This window comes from Oncorhynchus tshawytscha, linkage group LG10, assembly GCF_018296145.1.
Source record: "Oncorhynchus tshawytscha isolate Ot180627B linkage group LG10, Otsh_v2.0, whole genome shotgun sequence".
NCBI lineage: Eukaryota > Metazoa > Chordata > Actinopteri > Salmoniformes > Salmonidae > Oncorhynchus > Oncorhynchus tshawytscha.
This window is the reverse complement of record NC_056438.1, coordinates 65,353,233-65,381,137: the sequence shown is the minus strand read 5'-3', so window position 1 is coordinate 65,381,137 and position 27,905 is coordinate 65,353,233. Positions and strand designations below refer to the sequence as shown.

General features: G+C 42.8%; 1 protein-coding gene and 1 long non-coding RNA gene across 2 annotated transcripts in view; one reads left to right on the top strand and one right to left on the bottom strand.

Moving 5' to 3' along the window:
* LOC112260660 (CDK5 and ABL1 enzyme substrate 1) overlaps nucleotides 1–26,196 on the bottom strand; it is a 30,636-nt gene extending 4,440 nt beyond the window's left edge. The window contains 7 exon segments of the mRNA XM_042328849.1: nucleotides 7,779–7,885; nucleotides 8,247–8,406; nucleotides 8,554–8,659; nucleotides 10,256–10,333; nucleotides 11,737–11,829; nucleotides 12,198–12,269; nucleotides 25,447–26,196. Of these exon segments, the coding sequence (XP_042184783.1) occupies nucleotides 7,779–7,885; nucleotides 8,247–8,406; nucleotides 8,554–8,659; nucleotides 10,256–10,333; nucleotides 11,737–11,829; nucleotides 12,198–12,269; nucleotides 25,447–26,015 (1,185 nt within the window). The 5' untranslated portion in view covers nucleotides 26,016–26,196.
* Nucleotides 89–8,298, top strand: LOC112260661. The gene is made up of 3 exons (XR_002955044.2): nucleotides 89–606; nucleotides 7,786–7,920; nucleotides 8,160–8,298. It is a non-coding gene; the product is annotated as an uncharacterized LOC112260661 (long non-coding RNA).
* Nucleotides 26,197–27,905: the final 1,709 nt, after the last annotated feature.

Here is a 27,905-nt window from a genome sequence, read left to right as displayed (position 1 = left end):
ATTGCCCAAGTTAGCTCATGCCAAGTAATTTGCTTTGCTCTAGCTTGCAGTAATACAACTTATCAAACTAGTATTTTTAACTTGATATTTTTGGTATTCATCCTTGCAGCTCCCCGTCAGAGTTCAAAATATACCATCAGCTATTTGTAACTATACTTCGACTACTGCAGCAAACTTGTGGCTACTTTTCTAACTAAAAGGAATGTAATTTATAGATATTTATCTGATCACAAAGGAAACTAAACATACCAAAATGATTTGTATATCATGACACAGTTAGTAGTAGAACCTGAAAAATCAGTTAAAGAAAATAGTAGGGCTGTCAAAGTTAACATGTTTCTCGGCAAAAAAAAAATGTATAACGTTAATCGAGTCTATTTCTTCACCGCACGGAACTTTTTAAGCGCACATGCTTCCGTACGGACTTTTTTTATGAGCAGAACACAACACGGAACACAGCTATAATCAATGCTTGCGCTTTTACAGCGCTGAAGACCGTGTGGCTAGCTAGCAGATTACTTGACCACTGACTAGGCTATGCACAAATGTGGATGGCACAGGTTAGAACTGAAAAGGAATAGGCTACTCAAATACATTTTTGAAAAGGTAGGCTGCATATGCAAGATTGGGGTGTGAAGCGGATGTGTGAGAGCGGGAGTAAGTGCATAAGAAACTCCCTGTGAGAGCGAGAGGATGTGGGAGGGTGGGAAAGTGTGAAGGCCTATGTGTGTAATGTTATCTGAACAGTACAGATGGTTAGTGTTTTCATAACATTGTTGGACAAGATCTTTGTATCCAGAGCCAGTTCTATTTTTCTTTTGTCACACTCATTTAGAATGCCTGAAGCTTTAACATAACTTAAAGCTGTGTGTGTGTGTGTGTGTGTGTGTGTGTGTGTGTGTGTGTGTGTTGTGCTTAAGTGTTCAATTTCAATAACATAGATAAGAGGGAGTAGGCCTACCTAAACATTGGGAGCATTAATAGCTGTAGTGAATTGTGTTGTTTAATGAATGCTGATTGGCTGACAGCTGTGGTATATCAAGGGTATGACAAAACATATATTTTTTGCTCTAATTTGTAACCTGTTTATAATAGCAATAAGACACAGGGGTTTGTGGTATATGGCCTCCGCGTTTTGTGCGTAAGAACAGCTCTTAGCCGTGGTATATTGGCTATATACCACACCCCCTCGTGCATTATTGATTAATTTAAACATTCGGATGTAGATTATTTGAGTTTCAAAGCAGTATAACTCAATGCACTGCTTTGGCCCAATTTGAGTAAATAAAGAAATTGTGATTAACTAATGCCATTAACTCATTTAAATATTTGGGCCCTGGTCAAAAGTTTTGCACTATAGAGGGAACGGGGTGCAATTTTGGAAGCAACCTAGCTGTTATGATGGCTGTTCAAAGATCTACAGGGTAGAGAGACGGGAGTGTATTCACACACCACAGACTCTAGTAGGAGTGGGAGCTGAGCCAGGGATTGAGCCAATGACCTTGCTGATTAGAATGGTCAGTCAAATAGACTCCTGTGGCTTACTGTGAGTTGATACAGTATATGATTTATACAGTGGGGCAAAAAAGTATTTAGTCAGCCACCAATTGTGCAATTTCTCCCACTTAAAAAGATGAGGCCTGTAATTTAACTATGACAGACAAAATGAGGGGGAAAAATCCAGAAAATCACATTGTAGGATTTTGAATGAATTTATTTGCAAATTATGGTGGAAAATAAGTATTTGGTCACCTACAAACACGAATTCTGGCTCTCACAGACCTGTAACTTCTTCTTTAAGAGGCTCCTCTGTCCTCCACTCGTTACCTGTATTAATGGCACCTGTTTGAACTTGTTATCAGTATAAAAGACACCTGTCCACAACCTCAGTCACATTCCAAACTCCACTATGGCCAAGACCAAAGAGCTGTCAAAGGACACCAGAAACAAAATTGTAGACCTGCACCAGGCTGGGAAGACTGAATCTGCAATAGGTAAGCAGCTTGGTTTGAAGAAATCAACTGTGGGAGCAATTATTAGGAAATGGAAGACATACAAGACCACTGATAATCTCCCTCGATCTGGGGCTCCACGCAAGATCTCACCCCGTGGGGTCAAAATGATCACAAGAACGGTGAGCAAAAATCCCAGAACCACACGGGGGGACCTAGTGAATGACCTGCAGAGAGCTGGGACCAAAGTAACAAAGCCTACCATCAGCAAGGGCATTGAAGATGAAACATGGCTGGGTCTTTCAGCATGACAATGATCCCAAACACACCGCCTGGGAAACGAAGGAGTGGCTTCGTAAGAAGCATTTCAAATCAAATCAAATTTTATTTGTCACATACACATGGTTAGCAGATGTTAATGTGAGTGTAGCGAAATGCTTGTGCTTCTAGTTCCGACAATGCAGTAATAACGAACAAGTAATCTAACTAACAATTCCAAAAAAACTACTGTCTTATACACAGTGTAAGGGGATAAAGAATATGTACATAAGGATATATGAATGAGTGATGGTACAGAGCAGCATAGGCAAGATACACTAGATGATATCGAGTACAGTATATACATATGAGATAAGTATGTAAACCAAGTGGCATAGTTAAAGTGGCTAGTGATACATGTATTACATAAGGATGCAGTCGATGATATAGAGTACAGTATCAACGTATGCATATGAGATGAACAATGTAGGGTAAGTAACATTATATAAGGTAGCATTGTTTAAAGTGGCTAGTGATATATTTACATCATTTCCCATCAATTCCCATGATTAAAGTGGCTGGAGTAGAGTCAGTGTCATTGACAGTGTGTTGGCAGTAGCCACTCAATGTTAGTGGTGGCTGTTTAACAGTCTGATGGCCTTGAGATAGACTCAAAAACAGCTTCTCTCGGGCCCAGCTTTGATGCACCTGTACTGACCTCGCCTTCTGGATGACAGCGGGGTGAACAGGCAGTGGCTCGGGTGGTTGATGTCCTTGATGATCTTTATGGCCTTCCTGTAGCATCGGATGGTGTAGGTGTCCTGGAGGGCAGGTAGTTTGCCCCCGGTGATGCGTTGTGCAGACCTCACTACCCTCTGGAGAGCCTTACGGTTGAGGGCGGTGCAGTTGCCATACCAGGCGGTGATACAGCCCGCCAGGATGCTCTCGATTGTGCATCTGTAGAAGTTTGTGAGTGCTTTTGGTGACAAGCCGAATTTCTTCAGCCTCCTGAGGTTGAAGAGGCGCTGCTGCGCCTTCCTCACGATGCTGTCTGTGTGAGTGGACCAATTCAGTTTGTCTGTGATGTGTATGCCGAGGAACTTAAAACTTGCTACCCTCTCCACTACTGTTCCATCGATGTGGATGGGGGGGTGTTCCCTCTGCTGTTTCCTGAAGTCCACAATCATCTCCTTAGTTTTGTTGACGTTGAGTGTGAGGTTATTTTCCTGACACCACACTCCGAGGGCCCTCACCTCCTCCCTGTAGGCAGTCTCGTCGTTGTTGGTAATCAAGCCTACCACTGTTGTGTCGTCCGCAAACTTGATGATTGAGTTGGAGGCGTGCATGGCCACGCAGTCGTGGCTGAACGGAGTACAGGAGAGGGCTCAGAACGCACCCTTGTGGGGCCCCAGTGTTGAGGATCAGCGGGGAGGAGATGTTGTTGCCTACCCTCACCACCTGGGGGCGGCCCGTCAGGAAGTCCAGTACCCAGTTGCACAGGGCGGGGTCGAGACCCAGGGTCTCGAGCTTGATGACGAGCTTGGAGGGTACTATGGTGTTGAATGCCGAGCTGTAGTCGATGAACAGCATTCTCACATAGGTATTCCTCTTGTCCAGATGGGTTAGGGCAGTGTGCAGTGTGGTTGAGATTGCATCGTCTGTGGACCTATTTGGGCGGTAAGCAAATTGGAGTGGGTCAAGGGTGTCAGGTAGGGTGGAGGTGATATGGTCCTTGACTAGTCTCTCAAAGCACTTCATGATGACGTATGTGAGTGCTACGGGGCGGTAGTCGTTTAGCTCAGTTACCTTAGCTTTCTTGGGAACAGGAACAATGCTGGCCCTCTTGAAGCATGTGGGAACAGCAGACTGGTATAGGGATTGATTGAATATGTCCGTAAACACACCGGCCAGCTGGTCTGCGCATGCTCTGAGGGCGCGGCTGGGGATGCCGTCTGGGCCTGCAGCCTTGCGAGGGTTAACACGTTTAAATGTCTTACTCACATCGGCTGCAGGTTTCTGTTGCAGGCCGTGTCAGTGGCACTGTATTGTCCTCAAAGCGGGCAAAAAAGTTATTTAGTCTGCCTGGGAGCAAGACATCCTGGTCCGTGACTGGGCTGGGTTTCTTCCTGTAGTCCGTGATTGACTGTAGACCCTGCCACATGCCTCTTGTGTCTGAGCCGTTGAATTGAGATTCTACTTTGTCTCTGTACTGGCGCTTAGCTTGTTTGATAGCCTTGCGGAGGGAATAGCTGCACTGTTTGTATTCAGTCATGTTACCAGACACCTTGCCCTGATTAAAAGCAGTGGTTCGTGCCTTCAGTTTCACACGAATGCTGCCATCAATCCACGGTTTCTGGTTAGGGAATGTTTTAATCGTTGCTATGGGAACGACATCTTCAACGCACGTTCTAATGAACTCGCACACCGTATCAGCGTATTCGTCAATGTTGTTGTCTGACGCAATACGAAACATCTCCCAGTCCACGTGATGGAAGCAGTCTTGGAGTGTGGAGTCAGCTTGGTCAGACCAGCGTTGGACAGACCTCAGCGTGGGAGCTTCTTGTTTTAGTTTCTGTCTGTAGGCAGGGATCAACAAAATGGAGTCGTGGTCAGCTTTTCCGAAAGGGGGGCGGGGCGGGGCCTTATATGCGTCGCGGAAGTTAGAGTAACAATGATCCAGGGTCTTTCCACCCCTGGTTGCGCAATCGATATGCTGATAAAATTTAGGGAGTCTTGTTTTCAGATTAGCCTTGTTAAAATCCCCAGCTACAATGAATGCAGCCTCCGGATAAATCGTTTCCAGTTTGCAGAGAGTTAAATAAAGTTCGTTCAGAGCCATCGATGTGTCTGCTTGGGGGATATATACGGCTGTGATTATAATCGAAGAGAATTCTCTTGGTAGATAATGCGGTCTACATTTGATTGTGAGGAATTCTAAATCAGGTGAACAGAAGGATTTGAGTTCCTGTATGTTTCTTTCATCACACCATGTCACGTTGGCCATAAGGCATACGCCCCCGCCCGTCTTCTTACCAGAAAGATGTTTGTTTCTGTCGGCGCGATGCGTGGAGAAACCCGCTGGCTGCACCGCTTCGGATTGCGTCTCTCCAGTGAGCCATGTTTCCGTGAAGCAGAGAACGTTACAGTCTCTGATGTCCCTCTGGAATGCTACCCTTGCTCGGATTTCATCAACCTTGTTGTCAAGAGACTGGACATTGGCAAGAAGAATGCTAGGGAGTGGTGCACGGTGTGCCCGTCTCCGGAGTCTGACCAGAAGACCGCTTCGTTTCCCTCTTTTTCTGAGTCGTTTTTTTTTTTTTGGTCGCTGCATGTGATCCACTCCGTTACACTGGTTGTAAGGCAGAACACAGGATCCGCATCGCGAAAAACATATTCTTGGTCGTACTGATGGTGAGTTGACGCTGATCTTATATTCAGTAGTTCTTCTCGGCTGTATGTAATGAAACCTAAGATGACCTGGGGTACTAGTGTAAGAAATAACACGTAAAAAAACAAAAAACTGCATAGTTTCCTAGGAACGCGAAGCGAAGCGGCCATCTCTGTCGGCGCCGGAAGTCTTTAGTGTGTCATTTAGTGAACAGCATTTCAAGGTCCTGGAGTGGCCTAGCCAGTCTACAGATCTCAACCCCAAAGAAAATCTTTGGAGGGAGTTGAAAGTCCTTGTTGCCCGGCAACAGCCCCAAAACATCACTGCTCTAGAGGAGATCTGCATGGAGGAATGGGACAAAATACCAGCAACAGTGTGTGAAAACCTTGTGAAGACTTACAGAAAACATTTGACCTCTCATTGCCAACAAAGGGTATTTAACCTCTTGAAACTCTAGGGGCAGTATTTCATTTTTGGATGAAAAACATTCCCGTTTTAAACAAGATATTTTGTCACGAAAAGATGCTTGACTATGCATATAATTGACAGCTTTGGAAAGAAAACACTCTGACGTTTCCAAAACTGCAAAGATATTATCTGTGAGTGCCACAGAACTGATGCTACAGGCGAAACCAAGATGAAACTTCAAACAGGAAGTGAGCAAAATTTGAGGCGCTGTTTTCCATTGTCTCCTTATATGGCTGTGAATGCGTAAGGAATGAGCCTACACTTTCTGTCATTTCCCCAAGGTGTTTGCAGCATTGTGACGTATTTGTAGGCATATCATTGGAAGATTGACCATAAGAGACTACATTTACCAGGTGTCCGCCTGGTGTCCTGCGTCAAAATTGGTGCGCAATCTCCAGCTGCAAGTATTCTTCCATGTGATTCAGAGGTGAAACCAGACTTCCACGAACGATATCATCGAAGAGATATGTGAAAAACACCTTGAGGATTGATTCTAAACAACGTTTGCCATGTTTCAGTCGATTTTATGGAGTTAATTTGGAAAAAAGTTTGGCGTTTTGATGACTGAATTTTCGTTTTTTTTTGGTAGCCAAAAGTGATGAACAAAACGGAGCGATTTCTCCTACACAAAGAATCTTTTTGGAAACTCAACATTTGCTATCTAACTGAGAGTCTCCTCATTGAAAACATCTGAAGTTCTTCAAAGGTAAATGATTTTATTTGAATGCTTTTCTTGTTTTTGTGAAAATGTTGCATGCTGAATGCTAGGTTTAATGGTATGCTAGCTATCAATACCCTTACACAAATGCTTGTTTAGCTATGGTTCAAAAGCATATTTTGAAAATCTGAGATGACAGTGTTGTTAACAAAAGGCTAAGCTTGAGAGCTAATATATTTATTTCATTTGCGATTTTCATGAATAGTTAACGTTACGTTATGCTAATGAGCTTGAGGCTATGAATAGGATCCCGGATCCGGGATTGCTCGTCGCAACAGGTTAACAAAGTATTGAGAAACTTTTGTTATTGACCAAATACTTATTTTTCCACCATCATTTGCAAATAAATTCATTAAAAATCCTACAATGTGATTTTCTGGATTTTTTTTCTCATTTTGTCTGTCATAGTTGAAGTGTACCTACGATGAAAATTACAGGCCTCTCATCTTTTTAAGTGGGAGAACTTGCACAATTGGTGGCTGACTAAATACTTTTTTGCCCCACTGTATATAGGAGTTGTTTTGTAGTTATTTTTCAGACAATATTTTTGGGGGAATACTTTTTTTTTTCTTCAGGAAAAACAAGGAAGATATCGCATGGCTTGATACAAATGAACATGAGAAATACCTGTGGATCCATTCAGCAATACAATGTCCTTGACCACAAATAGCCTAATTCCCATTGCTCTTACTTACATAAGGTGGACTCTTGACAGGCTGTAATAAATAAAAACATCCGTGGGTTGTGAAGAGCGCAACATGCAGGGCCATAGTAAACAGCAGACCTGTGTTCAAAAAGTATTTGAAATCGTTCAAATACTTTATCTGTGCTAGATTGAGTTGTCTGGCGCAATGGAACCAATGGACTTGGTTCCATTGTCTCAAGAACAAACCCTGTCCCTGTGGCATAAAGGCAGGCTCAATAAAGAATGAAGTACTTGAAAGGAAACAAATACTGTTTGAAACCATTTCTGGTAAACAGAGTAGTCTCTTACCATGTAGGAGGGGAAGATGAGGACTCTCTTGTGCTTCCCACACGGCCACTGGGGATCGTCCAACAGATTGGGGTCATACTCCCGGATCAAGTCCCCCAGATCATTCCCTGCAGAGGACAAAAGGACAGTCCCGGGACCACCTGTACGTAAAATCTATACACAAATTACTAAAAGCTTCTGCTAAATGGCATATTACTATATATTAGTCACACAATGAGCCAGGGATAAACAAACACTGGGGCCGAGAAATACATTGTTTTTCCACTTCTAATACAAAGTCAAGCCCTCAATGTTGAACAAGTAATTGATCAACTAAAACATCACACTGTGGATGGGGAAAAGTGATGTGTATCATCCTCACTCTGACATACACCTATTCAGGGGCTCTCTCCAGGACGGAGGATCCACACACTGGCCTGTATGAATGCCACAACTACTCCAGAGAATCCACTCACTCACATGACTGACCTGTGTCGATGCTGCTCTGATTGCTGTTGGCCCGGCCCAAGCTGAGGCTGCGGTGGCTGGCGTTACGAGACTGAGCGATGGATGAAGTGGAGTCGATGGTGTTCCTGCGTCCGCTGCCCAGGGCGTTGGTGGGGTACAGGAACTGAGTGTATGAAACAGTCTGTGGAGAGAGACACTCACATTTTAACAGCATGTTATTGGACCGCTGTTACATACTCCAAAAATCCTTCCCTATTCTCTTCCTTGAGGTGATAACTGATCTGTAACAAAGTAGGGAGGAAAGGATATGTCTCCCATCCTCTCTCACCTTTCCATAGGCCCCCAGCTCCACTCCCTCCAGCCCGATCACCATCTCCTTGGCACTGACCCCGCCCGAGGGGTGACGCTGCCGCCCGCTTTCCAGTTTCACATCCCTGCCGGGGCACAAAACCTTTAGACACCCCTTCCCCTAAAACCCACACCCCCTGCCAAACAGTCTTCTGTCTAGGGTCTAGACTCCACCTCAGCATCTCTCACCATCTATCACACAGAAAATAAATGGAAGCTCTAAAAAAGGAATGTGGAATTAAACCAGGTAGAGAAGCTATCATTCCATGTTCCCAGAATTCCACAGTGCCATAATGCCCCAGAGAGGACTGAGCTAATTAACAAAGCAATTGAATCACCCAGTTATTATAAACACTGGGGTAAATCAACAAAAACACTAATTGGGGCAAGAAAGGAAAACATTCCAGGAAAAAGTCCTAAAAGACAGAAGCTTGGGCTTGTGGACATCATTTAGATAATTATTATTTTAGGCCTATATGGTACTGAGTATAAGACAGGGCATGGGATTTTAGCTTGGTCAGTTCTCTACATAGTCAAAGTGCATTTTGCTGCAATGACACTCAGCCAAGCAATCTCAACCGCCAATTAGCAGCATTGGGCAGTCAGGAATGAGGTTATTGAATACATTAGGGGCTTCATTAGCTCTTTAACCCTTCGTTGTAGGGCTAGGCTTAGGAAGATTAGGCTGCATAAATTACCCTGTTCTGCTCCTCACTAAGCCCACTAAATGGTGCTTTCTTTCTCTCTGTCCATTGTATTCTCTGTGTTAATCAGTCATTTTTCTTTCTCACTTCCTCCAAAACAACCTATTTCATTGGGGGGCACCAGGACCCAGGTCAAACCAACACTGCCTCTTTCCCCAGGCAGGCAGGCCAGGTGGGAAGCTATATAACAGACTGGAAAGAGTTCAAGACTACCGTGGGTCCCCATAACACGAAGGAGTCTGAACCTCGTGTTGCAATAAGAAAAAACAACAGTCTGACTACTGGTAAGCCAGGCTCTCTTCCAAGGGCCAAGAAATATAATCTCTAACCGCACAGGGAGAACAATATGAACAACAACAAACTGAAATGTCATGTGTAAACTCCAAACAGAAACTACATAATGCTCTGTTATGGTTATGGAGGGATCATTTGGGACCACTCTGAAATGTAAGTGTGTGTTATGCAATCGCAGCAAAGCGCATGCAAAGTTAAGTTAAAGTGCTGAGATAAAAACATGCTACGGAATCTTTGAGGGCAGCAACGAATTGAGGAAAAGTGCAGCCTAAATGATAACAGCAAAGCCAGAGACGGTTGCAATGGGCAAAACGAAGTCGTATTAGAATGAATCTAAACAACCTCATGATGTCTTCCAAAGACAAATAGTCTAGATACAGCAAACTACAGGCCTACATGGAAACATAGTGACATGGATACAATCCTTAAATGGGTGTGATTCATTACTTTTAAGTTAATTAATTCAGTAGCTTACTTGTTCACTTCTCTTGCAAACATTTATTTTGTTGTAGTAAAAAAGCATCCACCAAAACCAACCCGTCTAGAACACTGTTCATTGTAATAATGTTATCCCCGTCCCAATGTAATAAAGTACTAGTTATATATCGGCAGAAACAAAAGGGATGTGAGAACGGGGGAAAGCAGGATGGAAAAATGGAGGTTGGCATGCTGTAGGATACATACCCTGCTTGGCTACAATCTCGATAGGGCAGGACAGAAAATACACTATACAAGGATCTTCTGCCACTGATTAGGACTATCCTATAAAAACAAAATGAACTAGGTGAAAAAGACACTCAGATTTACAGGTTAAGATGGAGGAAAAAGTGAGCAGTAAAACAATCAAGATTTAGAAAACTAAATGAAATACTGTTTTTTTATGTGTTCTGTGAGTGTATTGTGGAGTATGTAATATGTAGTCAGAGGTTTGGGAACAATATTATGCAGATCTTTTCAAATGATGTTACTAGCCATGTCTTGCTTTGGAGACTAAACAAGACCAAACTTGTTTATCATACAATATCAGAATAGCAGCTGCACGCGAGGTAAAAACCTATAGTACAGTAAAATTGAACCACTCCTCAAAGTGGTTTGCATAACTGCTGCTACAATTCATTGAGAAATTGCTTCATAAAACTTTGTCACTGATTTATACTTTTTGAGTTATGACATAAAATAACAGGCCTACTCACTGATCAATATCAACGTCACAGGCAGAATGGGACGTATGGCAATTCATTACTGCTGTATATGGCACACTGATTAGCTAGATAAGAGTAAATAAAAACAACCGCAACTGCATAGAGATTGAATGTAAAGCACAACAGTTGCTGTCCCAATTCAACCACCTAAAATCCAGAAATAAGCTTTATTAAAAGCTACTATTGAAGACAGAATGTATCAGCACACTCCTTTTTCTTCCTGGGCCAAAAGAAAGGCTTTGCACCCATTCAAATACCTGTCAAGACAGATATATAACAATTCATCAAAATAAATAGGTCCGGTACACACCCAAGTGTAAAAGAAGCTTGAAGCCTGTAAGTTCAAAACATCCAGAATTTTTTATAAAAAGATAGTTGAATAATCTGTGTAATACAAAATCAAGTGCTTTGGAAATAGTTTAACTGTCCAATTTATTTTACATTCCAGGAAATATCCATAAAAGCCTATAGTATTTATTACTGAGAGAAGCTGCTGTACACTAGCTACATACAGTATCACTGTGTTATATATCAAATAAGTCATTAACATTTGCGTGACCAAATTTCTTCAGTGCTCTGGAATATCTAAGTGAAAGTGCATGTATCATTGTTTATAAAAGTGAGATTGTGTGATAGTGTGATTTCATGATTCAAGGGTGTGGTCCTCAATGTATAGCTTTGACAATATGAAATATGAACTCAATTTGAGAGAATTTCTGTGAAGATTAATCTTTCAATGAACTGCTGATCAGTCTGATAAATTATGCTATGAATTATAAATGTATCAATCAATAGTAAATTGATTGATAGTACTAAGCAATAAGGAATAGCTTAGAATAAGTGACCTACATCTCTAGTAGATTTCATTAACCTGAGGGGTATTCAAACTACTGTGCGTTCATTGGGGGGATTTTCTATTGAAGGTTTGTATTGAATTAGGGATGGGGTTGTTTTCATTCATACCTTCCATTGCGCATATCATGTTGCCTCATGTTCTTGATGAAGTGGACCTTTTTGAAGCTCTTTGGTCGGGGTGAACCTGAGAGGGTTCTGCATCTAAAAACACATTTTATTCAAGACAGATCAAAACAAATGTGATTCATTGAGATCCATTTGGCACAGTAAAAGACCACAACATGTCTTTAACAACCGTAAACAGAGAGACTGAGCCAGACCAAGACATTAGTGTTGCCTGATGTTCCCACCACCACCCCAAAGGACATAAAATGTCTCCATATAGCAAACTGAAGTGAAACTACAGCTCCTCCAGTGTCATCATCTATCAAAATACTTCCCATGCCAAAGCTGTTATTGACTTCTCGAGTATCGCTCTAAAACGAGAGGAAAATATGAGCAAACCAAATGTATGTTTGTGGGTGGTGTGCCGAGTTGTGTGATCTGTGACAGTTGTTTCAATACAATACCTGCGTAGAGGGGCGTTCTCCTCAATGTCTTCCAGTGTCTCCAAGGAGGATCGCTGAGAGATGAGCCTCCGTCTGTGGAGAAAAGGGAAATAAGGAGCTGGTATTGAGTTTTACAAGCAACTTGTGTTGCTGCTAACCAGCTCTACCTGGCCCTGGAAGAGGAAAGACTGGACACTATGTATTAGGCCCATTTAGAATCACACTGAATTGCAAGATATTTGCTAAATGATGGTCATTTATTTGGTAATGATTATGCAGGTTAAAACCCTTGGCTTACCATAACAGAGAAAGAAATGTGTTGATGTAATAAAATGGTCGAATGACTTTTAATCATGGGCTTTCGCAAAGAGGCCTAAATGTCAATAGAGTGAGGTTCCTTGTTCATGATAAACCCTGAACACATTTCTTCAGAATTAATCACTCCTTATCTAACAGTAAGCAAGGTAGTTCTACCCAAATCCACTGGTTGACCTCCATCAAATCAAATTTTATTTGTCACATACACATGGTTAGCAGATGTTAATGCGAGTGTAGCGAAATGCTTGTGCTTCTAGTTCCAACAATGCAGTAATACGAGTAATCTAACCAACGAGTAATCTAACCTAACAATTCCACAACTACTACCTTATACACACAAATGTAAAGGGATAAAGAATATGTACATAAAGATGTATGAATGAGTGATGGTACAGAACGGCATAGGCAAGATGCAGTTGATGGTATAGAGTACCCTATATACATATGAGATAAGTAGTGTAGGGTATATAAACATAGTGGCATAGTTTAAAGTGGCTAGTGATACATGTATTACATAAAGATGGCAAGATGCAGTAGATGATATAGAGTACAGTATATACATAAACATATGAGATGAGTAATGTAGGGTATGTAAACATTATTAAGTAGCATTGTTTAAAGTGGCTAGTGATACATTTTTACATCAATTTCCATTATTAAAGTGGCTGGAGATGAGTCAGTATGTTGGCAGCAGCCACTCAATGTTAGTGGTGGCTGTTTAACAGTGATGGCCTTGAGATAGAAGCTGTTTTTCAGTCTCTTGGTCCCTGCTTTGATGGACCTGTACTGACCTCGCCTTCTGGATGATAGCGGTGTGAACAGGCAGTAGATAGGGTGGTTGTTGTCCTTGATGATCTTTATGGCCTTCGGGTGGTGTAGGTGTCCTGGAGGACGGGTAGTTTGCCCCCGGTGATGCGTTGTGCAGACCTCACTACCCTCTGGAGAGCCTTACGGTTGTGGGCGGAGCAGTTGCCGTACCAGGCGGTGATACAGCCCGACAAGATGCTCTCGATTGTGCATCTGTAGAAGTTTGTGAGTGCTTTTGGTGACAAGCCAAATTTCTTCAGCCTCCTGAGCCTCCTGAGGTCGAAGAGGCACTGTTGCGCCTTCTTCACAACGCTGTCTGTGTGGGTGGACCAATTCAGTTTGTCCGTGATGTGTACGCCGAGGAACTTAAAACTTACTACCCTCTCCACTACTGTCCCGTTATATCAGTATTGGGAAATCTTAGAAGAATTTTCAACATTGTACTGGTTTGAACTCAAATCTTAAATCATTGACGATCTAAAATCAACAAGTGATCATCCATAACAATAATTTTTATATTTCTTTAACGGTCTGGAGAATGAATGAGTAGCCTAAACTAACTGGACCTCTTAGTCTGGCCCATGTACATTACCTTCAAGTTTGATGTGAAGTATAGCTAAAGTTTCTATGACTTTGTACTGTGCCGTCTTGTCAGGCACAGTGGCTTATTTACAAAGCAAAGCTGTAATCATTGACACCAGCACTGTGTGACTGACTGGCTGGCTGCTGTGGTCAATGATCACTGTTGTGTTCTACATTCTGACCATTAGCCTCTGTGTGAGATCATGTAGAATGGTTAGAACATTCTAATCTAGAGTAAGGAACTGGTTTAGTTGGTAATTAATGCTGCTTTTCTACTAACATCAGTGTATACATACATGTTATACTAAGGAAATTGTTTCCATAGCTAGCAGAATCAACAACCTGTGCATAATCAAAACAGTTGCTTTGAGAGGTGTTAAAGTTCACAGTTCGCCATTGTTATGCAAATGCTGGCTGAAAAGTACCAGTGGCCCATTTAGACACGGATACCGGCCCACGTAGATGGAAACAGAAAAGTCTGAGCCTTTTGGGTAAAACACTGAGGTAAATCCTGTATGGAAATATGCCATAAGAGGATAAAGACAATGGCTGGTTCATTTTGTTGTAACACTGTTTCATCACACACAGGCCTTTCTTTCACACTTGGGTTGCATGACTTAGCCAGCGCAAAATCTATTAGCCCATTACTATAAAAAATAAAAAAACATATTGCACAACTCCTGCCAGCCTGCTTGTCAGTTGTCACCAAGCTTTCAGGCTCCACTAAACATGTGGTACTTATTTAAATATACTCAATGACACTCAACTTGACTTGTCACCTCTTCAATTACCAATTCAGCGAGAGAGAAAGAATGAGCTGATGATAAGAGTATGCTCTCCGGCTGGTTAATCAACTACAGAACAGCAGAACAAATTAACAAAAAATGACTGTCCTTGACAAACTCCCAGCAGTAAGCAAGCCTAAACAAACAGAGGATGATTCAACAGTCTTTATACCACATAGGTGAGACTACATCATGTTTACGGGGGAATGTGGTTAGAAACAGCAATTGGAAAGGAAACAAGTTCTAAAATGTCTAGCACTGAGATGTGCCAGAAATTGTAAACATGGTCAACTACATGGCATACATCCACTCTGCACTGAGATGGAGGAATTTATTCATTTACATCTTCATATTTTACAAGGATAATCTCTTGAAGTTGAGAACCTCTCTCTTGAGAGATACCTGGCAAGAAAGTAATGAAGGAAATCATGTAGCCTACATGTTATGAATTCTCATCACATCCCCTCTGTGAAGGTCAAAGAGATGGATCATTGACATTTACTCCAGAGGTGTTGAACTGCTGCACCCTCTAACCACTGTGGTTATTTATGTGACCCTGCTGTTCATCTTGATAAACGATCTGGCCTCAATGGCCATGTACTCTTATCTCCACAGCAAGAAGAGTATCTGTGTAGCACTTTGTGACAACTGCTGATGTAAAAAGGGCTTTATAAAATACATTGGATTGATTGATTGATTGATTATGGATCGTCAAGGTATTTGTGGCCGACAGGCCCGGCGACATCCTCCAGTGAGAATGCTGAGTGATGGATAGGGTGGCTACCATCATGTTAGCCTAAAGGCTTACATTCCTAGCCTGCTAGCCGCGCTAACATGCTAAGGTTTACATTCCTGAGGAGTTGACTCATTCATCGGTTGCACAGAGCAGAGCAACTGCAATGAAACCTATGTCTTAGCTACAGTGCATTCGGAGAATATTCAGAGCCCTTCCTTTTTTCCACATTTTGTTACGTTACAGCCATATTCTAAAATGTATTATAATTTCCCCCCCCTCAATCTACACACAATACCCCATAATGACAAAGCGAAGACAGGTTTTGAGAAATTAAGCTCAGGGTCATCCTGTTTCTATTGACCATCCTTGAGATGTTTCCGCAATTTGATTGGAGTCCACCTGTGTTAAATTCAATTGGACATGATTTGGAAAGGCACACACCTGTCTATATAAGGTCCCACAGTTGACAGTGCATGTCAGAGCAAAAACCAAGCCTTGAGGTCGAAGTAATTGTCCATAGAGCTCAAAGACAGGGTTGAGTCGAGGCACAGATCTGGGGAAGGGTACCAAAAAACTTCTGCAGCATTAAAGGCCCAAGAACATAGTGGCTTCCATAATTCTTAAATGGAGGAAGTTTGGAACCACCAAGACTCTTCCCAGAGCTGGCCCCCGGCCAAACCGAGCAATCGGGGCAGTCTAAAAATTGACACCCTTAATAAAAATAATTAAAATACCCAGCTATATTGTAAGTGAAGGAGGTGACCAAGAACCGGATGGTCACTCTAACAGAGCTCCAGAGGTCCTCGGTGGAGGTGAGAGAACCTTCCAGAAGGACAACCATCACTGTAGCACTCCACCAATCAGGCCTTTATGGTAGAGTGGCCAGACGGAAGCCACTCTTGAGTAAAAGGCACATGACAACTGGCTTGGAGTTTGCCAAAAGGCCCCTAAAGACTCTCAGACCATGAAGAACAAGATTCTCATTCTCAAAGTACAGAGATCCTTGATGAAAACCTGCTCCAGAGCACTCAGGACCTCAGACTGGGGTGAAGGTTGACCTTCCAACAAGACAACGACCCTAAGCACACAGCCAATACAACACAGGCGTGTTTTCGGGACGAGTCTCTGAATGTCCTTTGAGTGGCTCAACCAGACCCCGGACTTGAACCCGATCTAACCTCTCAGGAGAGACCTGAAAATATCTGTGCAGCAATGCTCCCCATCCAACTTGACAGGATCTGCAGTGAAGAATTGAAGAAACTCCCAAAACACAGGTGTGCCAGGCTTGTAGTGTCATACCCAAGAAGACATGAGGGCTGTAATCTCTGCCAAAGGTGCTTTAATAAAGTACTGAGAGAATGGTCTGAATACTTATGTAAATGTTACTTTTTTTTTATACAATTTTTATATAAATTAGCAAAAAATTCTGAACCTGTTTTTGCTTTGTCATGATGGGGTATTTTGTTTGTAGATTGAGGGGGGAAAACAATTTAATCCATTTTAGAATAAGGCTGTAACGTAACAATGTGGAAAAAGTCAAGGATTCTGAATACACTGTCTCTCCACCTTCACCCTGGAGAACATGTTAACCAGAATAGCTAGGCTGTAGCAGTCAGCAGAGCAAATACAGCCCTCACTGTCTGTTAGAAACATAAGTGACCATGACCTCATCCCAGGTACTCTAATCTATGCCATGCCATGATGTCATGACAAATTATTAGGTTCACTCGATTACAGATGGCTTACTGTGCCAGATGTCATTGTGTCAAAATCTTATCACTGCTGCAAATTTAATTTTTGGACAGAATATTTTATTTTTATTTGACTACTAGGTTTTTCTTTCACAGTTTGTACAGTACACATCTGATGAAGTGAACCCATAAACTAGTTTCCACTGTTCAGCGGGACGCTCAGACTGATCCAGCTACTGTAGATGAACAACAGCAGGCCAGCCAGGAGGTGGACGTGCAAATGATGTTTTCCACACCCGTGCAAACAATAACACACGGACCAGACTACTCATTCACTTCAACAAGACTGATACAGCCAGCTATTGATGTTTAACTGCAGGTCAAATCAAATGTTATTGTAGGTGCTGTCCCGTTCTGACCTTAGTTCTTTTGTTATGTCTTTGTTGTAGTACGGTCAGGGTGTGAGTTGGGTGGGTTGTCTATGTTAGTTTTTCTATGATTTGCTATTTCTGTGTTTGGCCTGGTATGGTTCTCAATCAGAGGCAGCTGTCTATCGTTGTCCCTGATTGAGAACCATATTTAGGTAGCCGGTTTTCTATTGTGTTTCGTGGGTGATTATTTTCCGTGTTATTGTTTGTACCACACGAGACTGTTTCGTTGGTTTCACTTTGTTATTTTGTATGTTGTAGTGTTCAGTTTGCCTTATTAAAATGGACAATTATCACGCTGCAAATTGGTCCGATCTCTCTTACTCCTCATCAGAGGAGGAGGACGAAAACCCTTACAGGTTCAGCTAAATGCTTTTCTGTTTCTAGCTCCTACAGTGCAGTAATAATACCAAGAAATAAATACATTTTTTGAAAATAGCAGAATGAGCAATGTAAGAGTGCGGAATATACGTGACCAAAAGTATGCTACTCAACAAACATCTGCTTCCAAAATCATGGGCATTTAATATGGAGTTGGTCCCCCCTTTGCTGCTATAACAGCCTCTAGTCTTCTGGGAAGGCTTTCCACTAGAAGTTGGAACATTTCTGCGGGAACCTGCTTCCATTCAGCCACAAGAGCATTAGTGAGGTCGGGCACGGATGTTGGGCGATTAGGCCTGGCTCACAGTCAGCGTTCCAAATCAATTCAAAGGTGTTCGATTGAGTTGAGGTCAGGGCTATGTGCAGGCCAGGCAAGTTCTTCCACACCGATCTTGATAAACCATTTCTGTGTGGACCTCACTTTGTGCAGTGGGGCAATGTCATGCTGAAACAGGAAAAGTCCTTCCCCAAACTGTTGCCACAAAGTTGGAAGCACAGAATCGTCTAGAATGTCATTGCATGTTGTATGTAGCGTTAAGAATTTCCTTCACTGGTATTAAGGGGCCTAGCCCGAACCATGAAAAACAGCCCCAGACCATTATTCCTCCACCACCAAATGTTACAGTTGGCACTATGCATTGGGGCAGCTAGGGTTCTCCTGGTATCCGCCAAACCCAGATTCGTCTGTCGGACTGCCAGATGGTGAAGCGTAATTCATCACTCCAGAGAACATTTTCCACTGCTCCAGAGTCCAATGGCAGTGACATTTACACCACTCCAGCCGATGCTTGGCATTGCACATGGTGATCTTAGGCTTGTGTACAGCTGCTCGGACATGGAAACCCATTTCATGAGGCTCCAGACGAACAGTTATTGTGCCGACGTTGCTTCCAGAGGCAGTTTGGAACTCGGTAGTGAGTGTTGCAACCGAGGACAAACGATTTTAACGTGATTCAGCACTCCCGGTCCCATTATGTGAGCTTGTGTGTCCTACCACTTTGTGGCTTAGCCATTGTTGCTCCTAGATGTTTCCACTTCAAAATAACAGCACTTACAGTTGCCCGGGGCAGCTGTAACAGGGCAGACATTTGACGAACTGACTGGTTGGAAAGGTGGCATCCTATGACAGTGCCACATTGAAAGTCACTGAGCTCTTCAGTAAGGCCATTCTACTGCCAATGTTTGTCTATGGATGTGCATGGCTGTGTGCTCAATGTTATACACCTGTCAGTGACGAGCAATAGCCGAATCAACTAATACTTATTTTCCACCATAATTTGCAAATAAATTCATTAAAAATCCTACAATGTGATTTTCTGGATTTTTTTTTCTCATTTTGTCTGTCATAGTTGAAGTGTACCTATGATGAAAATTACAGACCTCTCTCATCTTTTTAAGTGGGAGAACTTGCACAATTGGTGGCTGACTAAATATTTTTTTGCCCCACTGTATGTGTGTGTGTGTGTGTGTGTGTATGTGTGTGTGTGTATAGACAGTATATTAATAGCAAAGGTGTGTACAGCAGTGACCAGCTTTCAATGACTCTGTACATAGGGCAAAGCAGTCTCTAAGCTGCAGGGTAGAGTACCGGGTGGTAGCTATTAACAGTGACTAAGGTTCAGGAAAGGGCACTCGGCAGAGGCCAGCTAGTGGTGACTGTTTAACAGGCTGATGGCCTGGAGATAAACAGCTTCTATCGGTCTCTCGGTCCCAGCTTGATGCACCTGTACTGTCGCCTCCTTCTAGATGGTAACGGGGTGAACAGTCCGTAGTTCGTGTGGCTGAGGTCCTTGATAAATCAACTCCAATCCAACAGTAGCATTCTGACGTTAACAAGGACTGGTCAAACTCCGAAGCTTTAAGGCAGAGCCCAGGCTACTTTCAATTATCGCCTCCTTCAATATTGACAGAACAACAATGGGCATCCAAGTAGAGCTGCCCATGAAAGACACCATCTGTCGGTGTTTTTCTTTACTCAAATGGTTGTTTAATTTATGGAGTTATTTTTTTTCTTCTTAAAACTACATTGTTGTTTAAGAACTTTAAGTAAGCATGTCACTAAGGTCTACAGCTGTTGTATTCGGCGCATGTGACATAACAAGCACGGTTCACATTCAATGACTTTCAAGCATGGTCTATTTAATCAATCTTAACAATTCCTATAGACATCCTATGAGGACATTCAAAAACAATTGGTATGTAACCTGACAGCTATGCTTGTCGCTTTTTAGGATAAGGAGCTGTAGTGCTCAACATAAAAGATTCAATTGTTTCACACGCACACCCATTGGCAGCCTGCCATGGACATTGTCTTCCCGTTCCGCTGTCGGGTGACAGAGTGGAAGTCAATCTAATGTTCTAGCCTTTTTACAATTACAGGCCAAAGAAAATTTAATCATTTGGGGGGAAAATCCAATCAACAAAGGCTATTCTCAGCCCCTTCGGTCTTTCTTCTCCAACACATTTACAACAACGCTGCAACAACAGTCAATTCCTTCCTGCTACTGTAGCAGTGGGGGAGCTCTAAAAGCGCGTCTCGGCAGAAATATGTCCCAACGCTGCTAAATTCTTGCCACTGCTGTAAAAAACTATATATGAATATAGGGGAAACACTGCTGCAGACATGGATAAAGGACAAGAACACATACCTATATTGTTCAAAACACACAGCACCTTGTGGTTAGTTGCTCTGGTTGCTTGACATACAGTAAAACCACTGAATCCATCCTTCCCCCTTCCCTTTAAATAGCATGTGGTTTAGGGTGAACAACAGTGCTACTAGCATTGTGGAACTTGAACTAGTAAACTTGGTACTGCAAGTTCCATTTTGGAAATAGAGTAACCCATCATGTATATCTTTCTTATCTCAAGACTCATTACCAGTAATGCTTTAATTATGGTGGCCGTTTTAACTATAAAGGCCTATCCTGCAGCTGCTTTGGAGATTTCGCTTACAGTTCAAGCCACAAGTGTTTCAGAGGCAAACTAGCCTAAGATTGCTGCTTACATAATCACGTAATTATGCCAACCATTCCTTCACCAAACAACAACCTCAACCTCTTAACCAAAAGGATATGACTCAATTGCACAAAACTGCAAAGGACCATTGTAATGGTTTATACTGCATGTGGTTTCTCTGCTATGGTTTCCCTTGGCTTCATAGTCTCCCTGTAGTAAGCTTTCGATCACAATGAGGACTTGTGAAAAATGGTTTAAAACATGGGGACATTGGAGTGCAGAATCAAATTTACTGCATTAACTGTCAATCCATACAATTTTATGGGAATTTGATTTTGTGGCAACATTCACTAAGCTAAATGTGTTTTTTCATTTTAAAGTGGTTTAAACAGATCCACACCTCGGGCTGACACCTTTACAGTAGCAGCAAGACAGAGTGGGCGCCTTAAATTATGCTAGAATGTAAAAGGCCATTGTCTATGAGTCTAGCTTGAGCAGTAGAATACTGCAGCCTATGTAAACTCAACCATAATTTGCATGCATTAGAATCAATGCACACCGAATAAGATGGTTTTAAGCAGCTCTGAGCGCTGATCTCAGAGTATCTTTTGGCAGCTGATCTGAGGGTTGGGGATTCCTGGCTGGGAGCAGGACTGGAGGCCATGAGAGAGGGAAGGGAGGAAGATGGAAAGAGAGAAATAAAGAGTATCTGGTATGGTGCCCTTGGGAGAGGAAGACGAGTGAAGGACAGGAGATGGAGATAAACAGATAAAGGAGAGTCTGGCCGGGCAGCGTCTCTGAAAGCCTGGGCGTCCTGCCTTTCCCTTCCCAGCCAAGGTTCTCTCTCTGGATCTGGCCACTTTTCCACCAAGCTGCTGCCCTGGGAAAACAGACCAGGCACTGTGTGAGAGATGCCCATCTATGATGTGTCTGTGGAATATGGCCGGGGTCCCTCAACAGGTCGCCTTAGTTATTACTCAACAGCTTATAATTCAGTTTACAGTGGCAGCCTCCTTTGACCGACCGCATTCCATAACCTGGGGGGGTTTAACTACTGAATCATTGTAATGTACAGTGCCTTCAGACAGTGTTCAAATCAAAGTTTATTTGTCATGTGTGCTGAATACAGTGAAATGCTTACTTACAGGCTCTAACCAATAGTGCAAAAAAGGTATTAGGGGAACAATAGGTAAGTAAAGAAATAAAAACAACAGTAAAAAGACAGGCTATATACAATAGCGAGGCTACATACAGTCACCGGTTAGTCAGGCTGATTGAGGTAGTATGTACATGTACAATGGTTAAATGATTGGTTAAAGTGACTATGCATATATGATGAACAGAGTAGCAGTAGCGTAAAAGAGGGGTTGACGGTGGTGGGACACAATGCAGATAGCCCGGTTAGCCAATGTGCGGGAGCACTGGTTGGTTGGCCCAATTGAGGTAGTATGTACATGAATGTATAGTTAATGTATAGTTCACACCCCTTCACTTTTGTTACAATGTGGGATTCAAATGGATTTAATTGTATTTTTTTGTCAACAATCTACACAAAATACTATGTTAAAAATACTGTAATGTTAGTGGATTAAAAAAAAAAAATATATATATATATATATATATATATATATATATATATATATATACAGTATATATATATATATACAGTATATCACAAAAGTGAGTACACCCCTCACATTTTTGTAAATATTTGAGTATAGCTTTTCATGTGGCAACACTGAAGAAATGACACTTTGCTACAATGTAAAGTAGTGAGTGTACATCTTGTATAACAGTGTAAATTTGCTGCCCCCTCAAAATAACTCAACACACAGCCATTAATGTCTAAACCGCTGGCAACAAGTGAGTACACCCCTAAGTGAAAATGTCCAAATTGGGCCCAATTAGCCATTTTTTTCTCCCCGGTGTCATGTGACTCGTTAGTGTTACAAGGTCTCAGGTGTGAATGGGGAGCAGGTGTGTTAAATTTGGTGTCATCGCTCTCACACTCCCTCATACTGACTGGTCACTGGAAGTTCAACATGGCACCTCATGGCAAAGAACTCTCTGAGGATCTGAAAAAAAGAATTGTTGCTCTACATAAAGATGGCCTGGGCTATAAGAAGATTGCCAAGACCCTGAAACTGAGCTGCAGCACGGTGGCCAAGACCATACAGTGGTTTAACTGGACAGGTTCCACTCAGAACAGGCCTCGCCATGGTTGACCAAAGAAGTTGAGTGCATGTGCTCAGCATCATATCCAGAGGTTGTCTTTGGGAAATAGACGTATGAGTGCTGCCAGCATTGCTGCAGAGGTTGAAGGGGTGGGGGGTCAGCCTGTCAGTGCTCAGACCATATGCCGTACACTGCATCAAATTGGTCTGCATGGCTGTCGTCCCAGAAGGAAGCCTCTTCTATAGATGATGCACAAGAAAGCCCGCAAACAGTTTGCTGAAGACAAGCAGACTAAGGACATGGATTACTGGAACCATGTCCTGTGGTCTGATGAGCAAGAAACTTATTTGGTTCAGATGGTGTCAAGCGTGTGTGGCGGCAACCAGGTGAGGAGTACAAAGACAAGTGTGTCTTGCCTACAGTCAAGCATGGTGGTGGGAGTGTCATGGTCTGGGGCTGCATGAGTGCTGCCGGCACTGGGGAGCTACAGTTCATTGAGGGAACCATGAATGCCAACATGTACTGTGACATACTGAAGCAGAGCATGATCCCCTCCATTCGGAGACTGGGCCTCAGGGCAGTATTCCAACATGATAACGACCCCAAACACACCTCCAAGACGACCACTGCCTTGCTAAAGAAGCTGAGGGTAAAGATGATGGACTGGCCAAGCATGTCTCCAGACCTAAACCCTATTGAGCATCTGTGGGGCATCCTCAAACGGAAGGTGGAGGAGTGCAAGGTCTCTAACATCCTTCAGCTCCGTGATGTCGTCATGGAGGGGTGATTATCCGGCAGGCTTCTAATCTCCAGTGGCAACCTGTGAAGCTCTGGTGAACTCCATGCCCAAGAGGGTTAAGGCAGTGCTGGAAAATGATGGTGGCCACACAAAATATTGACACTTTGGGCCCAATTTGGACATTTTCACTTAGGGGTGTACTCACTTTTGTTGCCAGCAGTTTACACATTAATGGCTGTATTGAGTTATTTTGAGGGGACAGCAAATTTACACTGTTATACAAGCTGTACACTCACTACTTTACATTGTAGCAAAGTGTCATTTCTTCAGTGTTGTCACATGAGAAGATATACTCAAATATTTACAAAAATGTGAGGGGTGTACTCACTTTTGTGATATACTGTATATAGATTAGATAGGTATTCGACCCCCTGAGTTGCTTACATGTTAGAATCACCTTTGGCAGCAATTACAGCTGTGAGGCTTTTTGGGTAAGTCTCTAGGAGCTTTCCACACCTGGATTGTGCAACATTTGCCCATCATTATTTTAAAAAATGCTTCAAGCTCTGTCAAATTGGTTGTTGATCATTGCTAGGTCTTGCCATATATTTAGATGCCCTTCTTTGCAAGGCATTGGAAAACTTCCCTGGTCTTTGTGGTTGAATCTGTGTTTGAATCATTGCTCGACTGAGGGACCTTACAGATAATTGTGTGTGTTTGTGGGGTATAGGCAGGGACAGAGTGTCAGGCAGCCTCAGATTTTCCCTGTGCTCTGGTCCACTCTACAGAGTAAACAAAGGTATTAAAGGTGTCCATGGTCCGATGTGTTGAGGAGTACTGGGTTACAGGTTGTTTATATTGCATAGGAGAGGGCAAGGCAGCAGGTGCAGGACAGCTTTGTAAAGTCCTCCCAACAGGTTATGGGGGAAAATCTGCACGGGTGACCGTATCTGCACAGGGGAAAACAAGTCCACTTCCTGCTGGACATCCCTTTCAGTGCTACCATGAATATAACATGTTTTACAAATTCTGTTATTTGAGAGCACATGCATCATACTGGTTAATAGGCAGGCTAATCAAAATGATTCCACAATGGTTGACCTTTTCAATCTAATCCTGCTGATTCCACCTAAATCAATGAGCCACTGCATGTGCACAGTTGTTAGCAGCATACTAAGTTTCACATATAGAGAAAGCCAAGGCTCTTGCTCTTTGCTGTAATCTGTCTCTTTGTATAAACTTGTCTTTAGCAGTACACTAACTGACTAAAACTGATGATGCCGTTTGAGCAGCCCTAGTACAAAATGTGACCGGAGAAACCTGTGCTATTGTTGAGATGATAACTGATGATACACATTAGTCTAGCCCAGGTCTGTGTGGATCCTGTTTGGTGGCTTCACTCAACAAAGACCTTCCTGAAAACTCTTACCTTACTTTCAGTGACTATTGCAATATGAGTGTTGCAATACTGTAGCCAAACTGTATTGTTGACACTATTGGGTTGCAATACTGTAGCCTATGACATGCATAATTTGTGAGAGTGCAGTGTAAACATTGACTGTAGGCTTCTGTGTCACTATTCCCATTCCCAATATGGGCAACCAGTAATCTCCTTCACACATGTCATGAATGTAAACACTACATGATGGCGATATCTACAAATGCCCTACCTTGATCTCTGCAGCTCCAGGACAGAGTTGGCTATCTGTCCTCCCTCCAAACAGAAGCCTTGGGAAGCCTGCCTGGAGTAGGCAGCAGGCACAACTCCCTGAGTGTAGGTCTGAAGCCTGCCTCTAATCGCGGCTGGTACTGCAGAGAAAGGCGAACTGAAAATCGAAGGGCCGAAAGCATCCCCTTCCGGATCTGTACACGCTTGAGTTGCAGCGGCGGGACCAATCCCAAAACTATCTCGTGCGTTAGCAATCAGAGCCTGGTTTGCAATAGCGAGCGCCTGGGTGGCCGTGGGGGTCGCTACCCCTGTGCCACTGCCAGCCGCGTACAGAGGACGCTCTGCTGCAGAAACCAGGCTCTGTCTAGTCCTCGACTCAATTGAATTATCCTCTTCGATCTGATTGTCGGCATCATCTTGCACCGGTCGACCATCCAAAGAAATGTTACTGAGAAAAGAGAGTGCGGCTTGTCTCCTCCGAGGGTCTATGCGTTTCCGCGTATGCTCGATACTGGAATGCTTTATCTGAAGCGTGGTTGTGGATGTATTGCTGCTCGTGGCAGCCGCCATGGTCCACTTCCAGCGATTCGAATCGGCGAGCAAAGGTTTTGTCAATATGACATTAAAAGTGTGCTTATGTAGATAGCAAATGTTAAAGCCTTGTATTGTAAGTGCAAGCTTAAACTGACTAAAACAGGATGGTTACGTGTCTGCAGTATTGTGGCAGCAGGGAAAGAATTGGACCAATAGGCTTTCAGGGACACACGAAAGGGTTATTTTTTTTTTCATTTTCCTCCGGTGCCCTCCCTCTTCAGACTTCTGGACTGATTATCCAAAATTACATTAAAATGTCATCAGGTATAGCAGATTTTGGCCACATTCAGAAATAACTAATGGATTACCATGTGTTATATTTGCATGTCAAGGCAGTTAAATTGATTGGAAATATGCATTTTTGGAAATTGTGCTTTGGGGTTCATGTTACGGAAATAATGGGTAACCCCAATAGCCCTAGGCTATTTACCAAGGACTCAAAGCATAAACTCTTTCATCTTCACTGTATGTCTCTAAAATAAATAGGGAATCTTTAGCAGAACATCCCATGATATTGAAAACAAAAGTGGGCTGTGTAGCTTTTGAGGAATGGAACATGCTGTATTTCCAAAAGTGGGCTGTGTAGCTTTTGAGGAATGGAACATGCTGTATTTCCAAAATATGTCATTCTGCAGTTCTGCAACATTTGCGCCATCTGTCTGTTTTACATGGTTTAGTCTGGTTTAGTTGTCAGGTTTGGACATGTTTTGACTAAATATGCCATCTAGTGGTGTTAGATAAATATCACAACACTGCAGATATACACCAATGCAAAATAGTACTATTTGGTGGTGAGCGCCTGTAGTAATCCACCTGGGTGGCATTAGCTGTTTATGTGAATACTTTTTCACTAGTTTTCGCTTTAATTTATATAGTCCACTTCTAAGAAAAAAGAGGACATCTAGGAAGCTATGTTAATCATACCATTTAGGATGGCAACAAGACATCTGTCTGCTCACCACTGGATGTCCCTGTGTTTCTTCAAAATCCTTCCAGGCTTCCATGGTGGATTCTATCAGAAAGCATCCTACAACGCCTGCAGTTTAGGAGTAAGTGAGGAGGGTTGTTCTTTAGGTCAAGTTGAATATTCTTTAGAGAAGACAAGCTGCAAAAAGCATTGGGGTGAATGACTACTCAGATCTCTGGCGAATCAACCACACTGTCCTACAAATACATATTCCAATGGAGTTTTAGACAGACTATTGAATAATAGATTCAGAGGGAAATTAGGGTATGCTTTAGATCCCTCCAACTCAACTCTGGACCTCCAAGCCAGTTCCACTGCATTTTTCATTGTTCCCCTCTATTCAGGGACTGATTTAGACCTGCGACATCAGGTGGGTGAAATGTATTATCAGGTAGAACAGAAAACCAGCAGGCTCCGGACCTCGTAGGGTCAGAGTTGAATACCATTGCTTTCGATTAATCCCTATAATTGGAGCCAGGAGTTTTTCCAATCCTGGTCAGGTCATATGCTAATGTATAACTCTGGCCTTAGCTATAGTAACTTCTCAGTTGTGTTGGTTTTGAGTAACTCTTGACACAGATCCAGCGCCATGCCCATTTGTTTTTATTACTTCCTATTAAAAAAAGTTTACCTTAATTTCACCCCAGTAGCAGATCACTACTGTGCAGTGCCATGCATTACAATGAAACCAGTGTGCACTGCAGACCTTGGACTCCGGTTAGGTTGTTTCTGGACTGCAACAATGAGGTGTATGAGCTGCAGGTTTACCACCCACCGTTAATCTGAACTTCCCATCAGAGGAGAAAGAGAGAGACGCAGGCCATGGCTCTGACTCCTACTCCCCTCGCCGTTGCCTTGAAACACTGGACTTCCTGTGTTTGTGTAAAGCTTCCCAGACA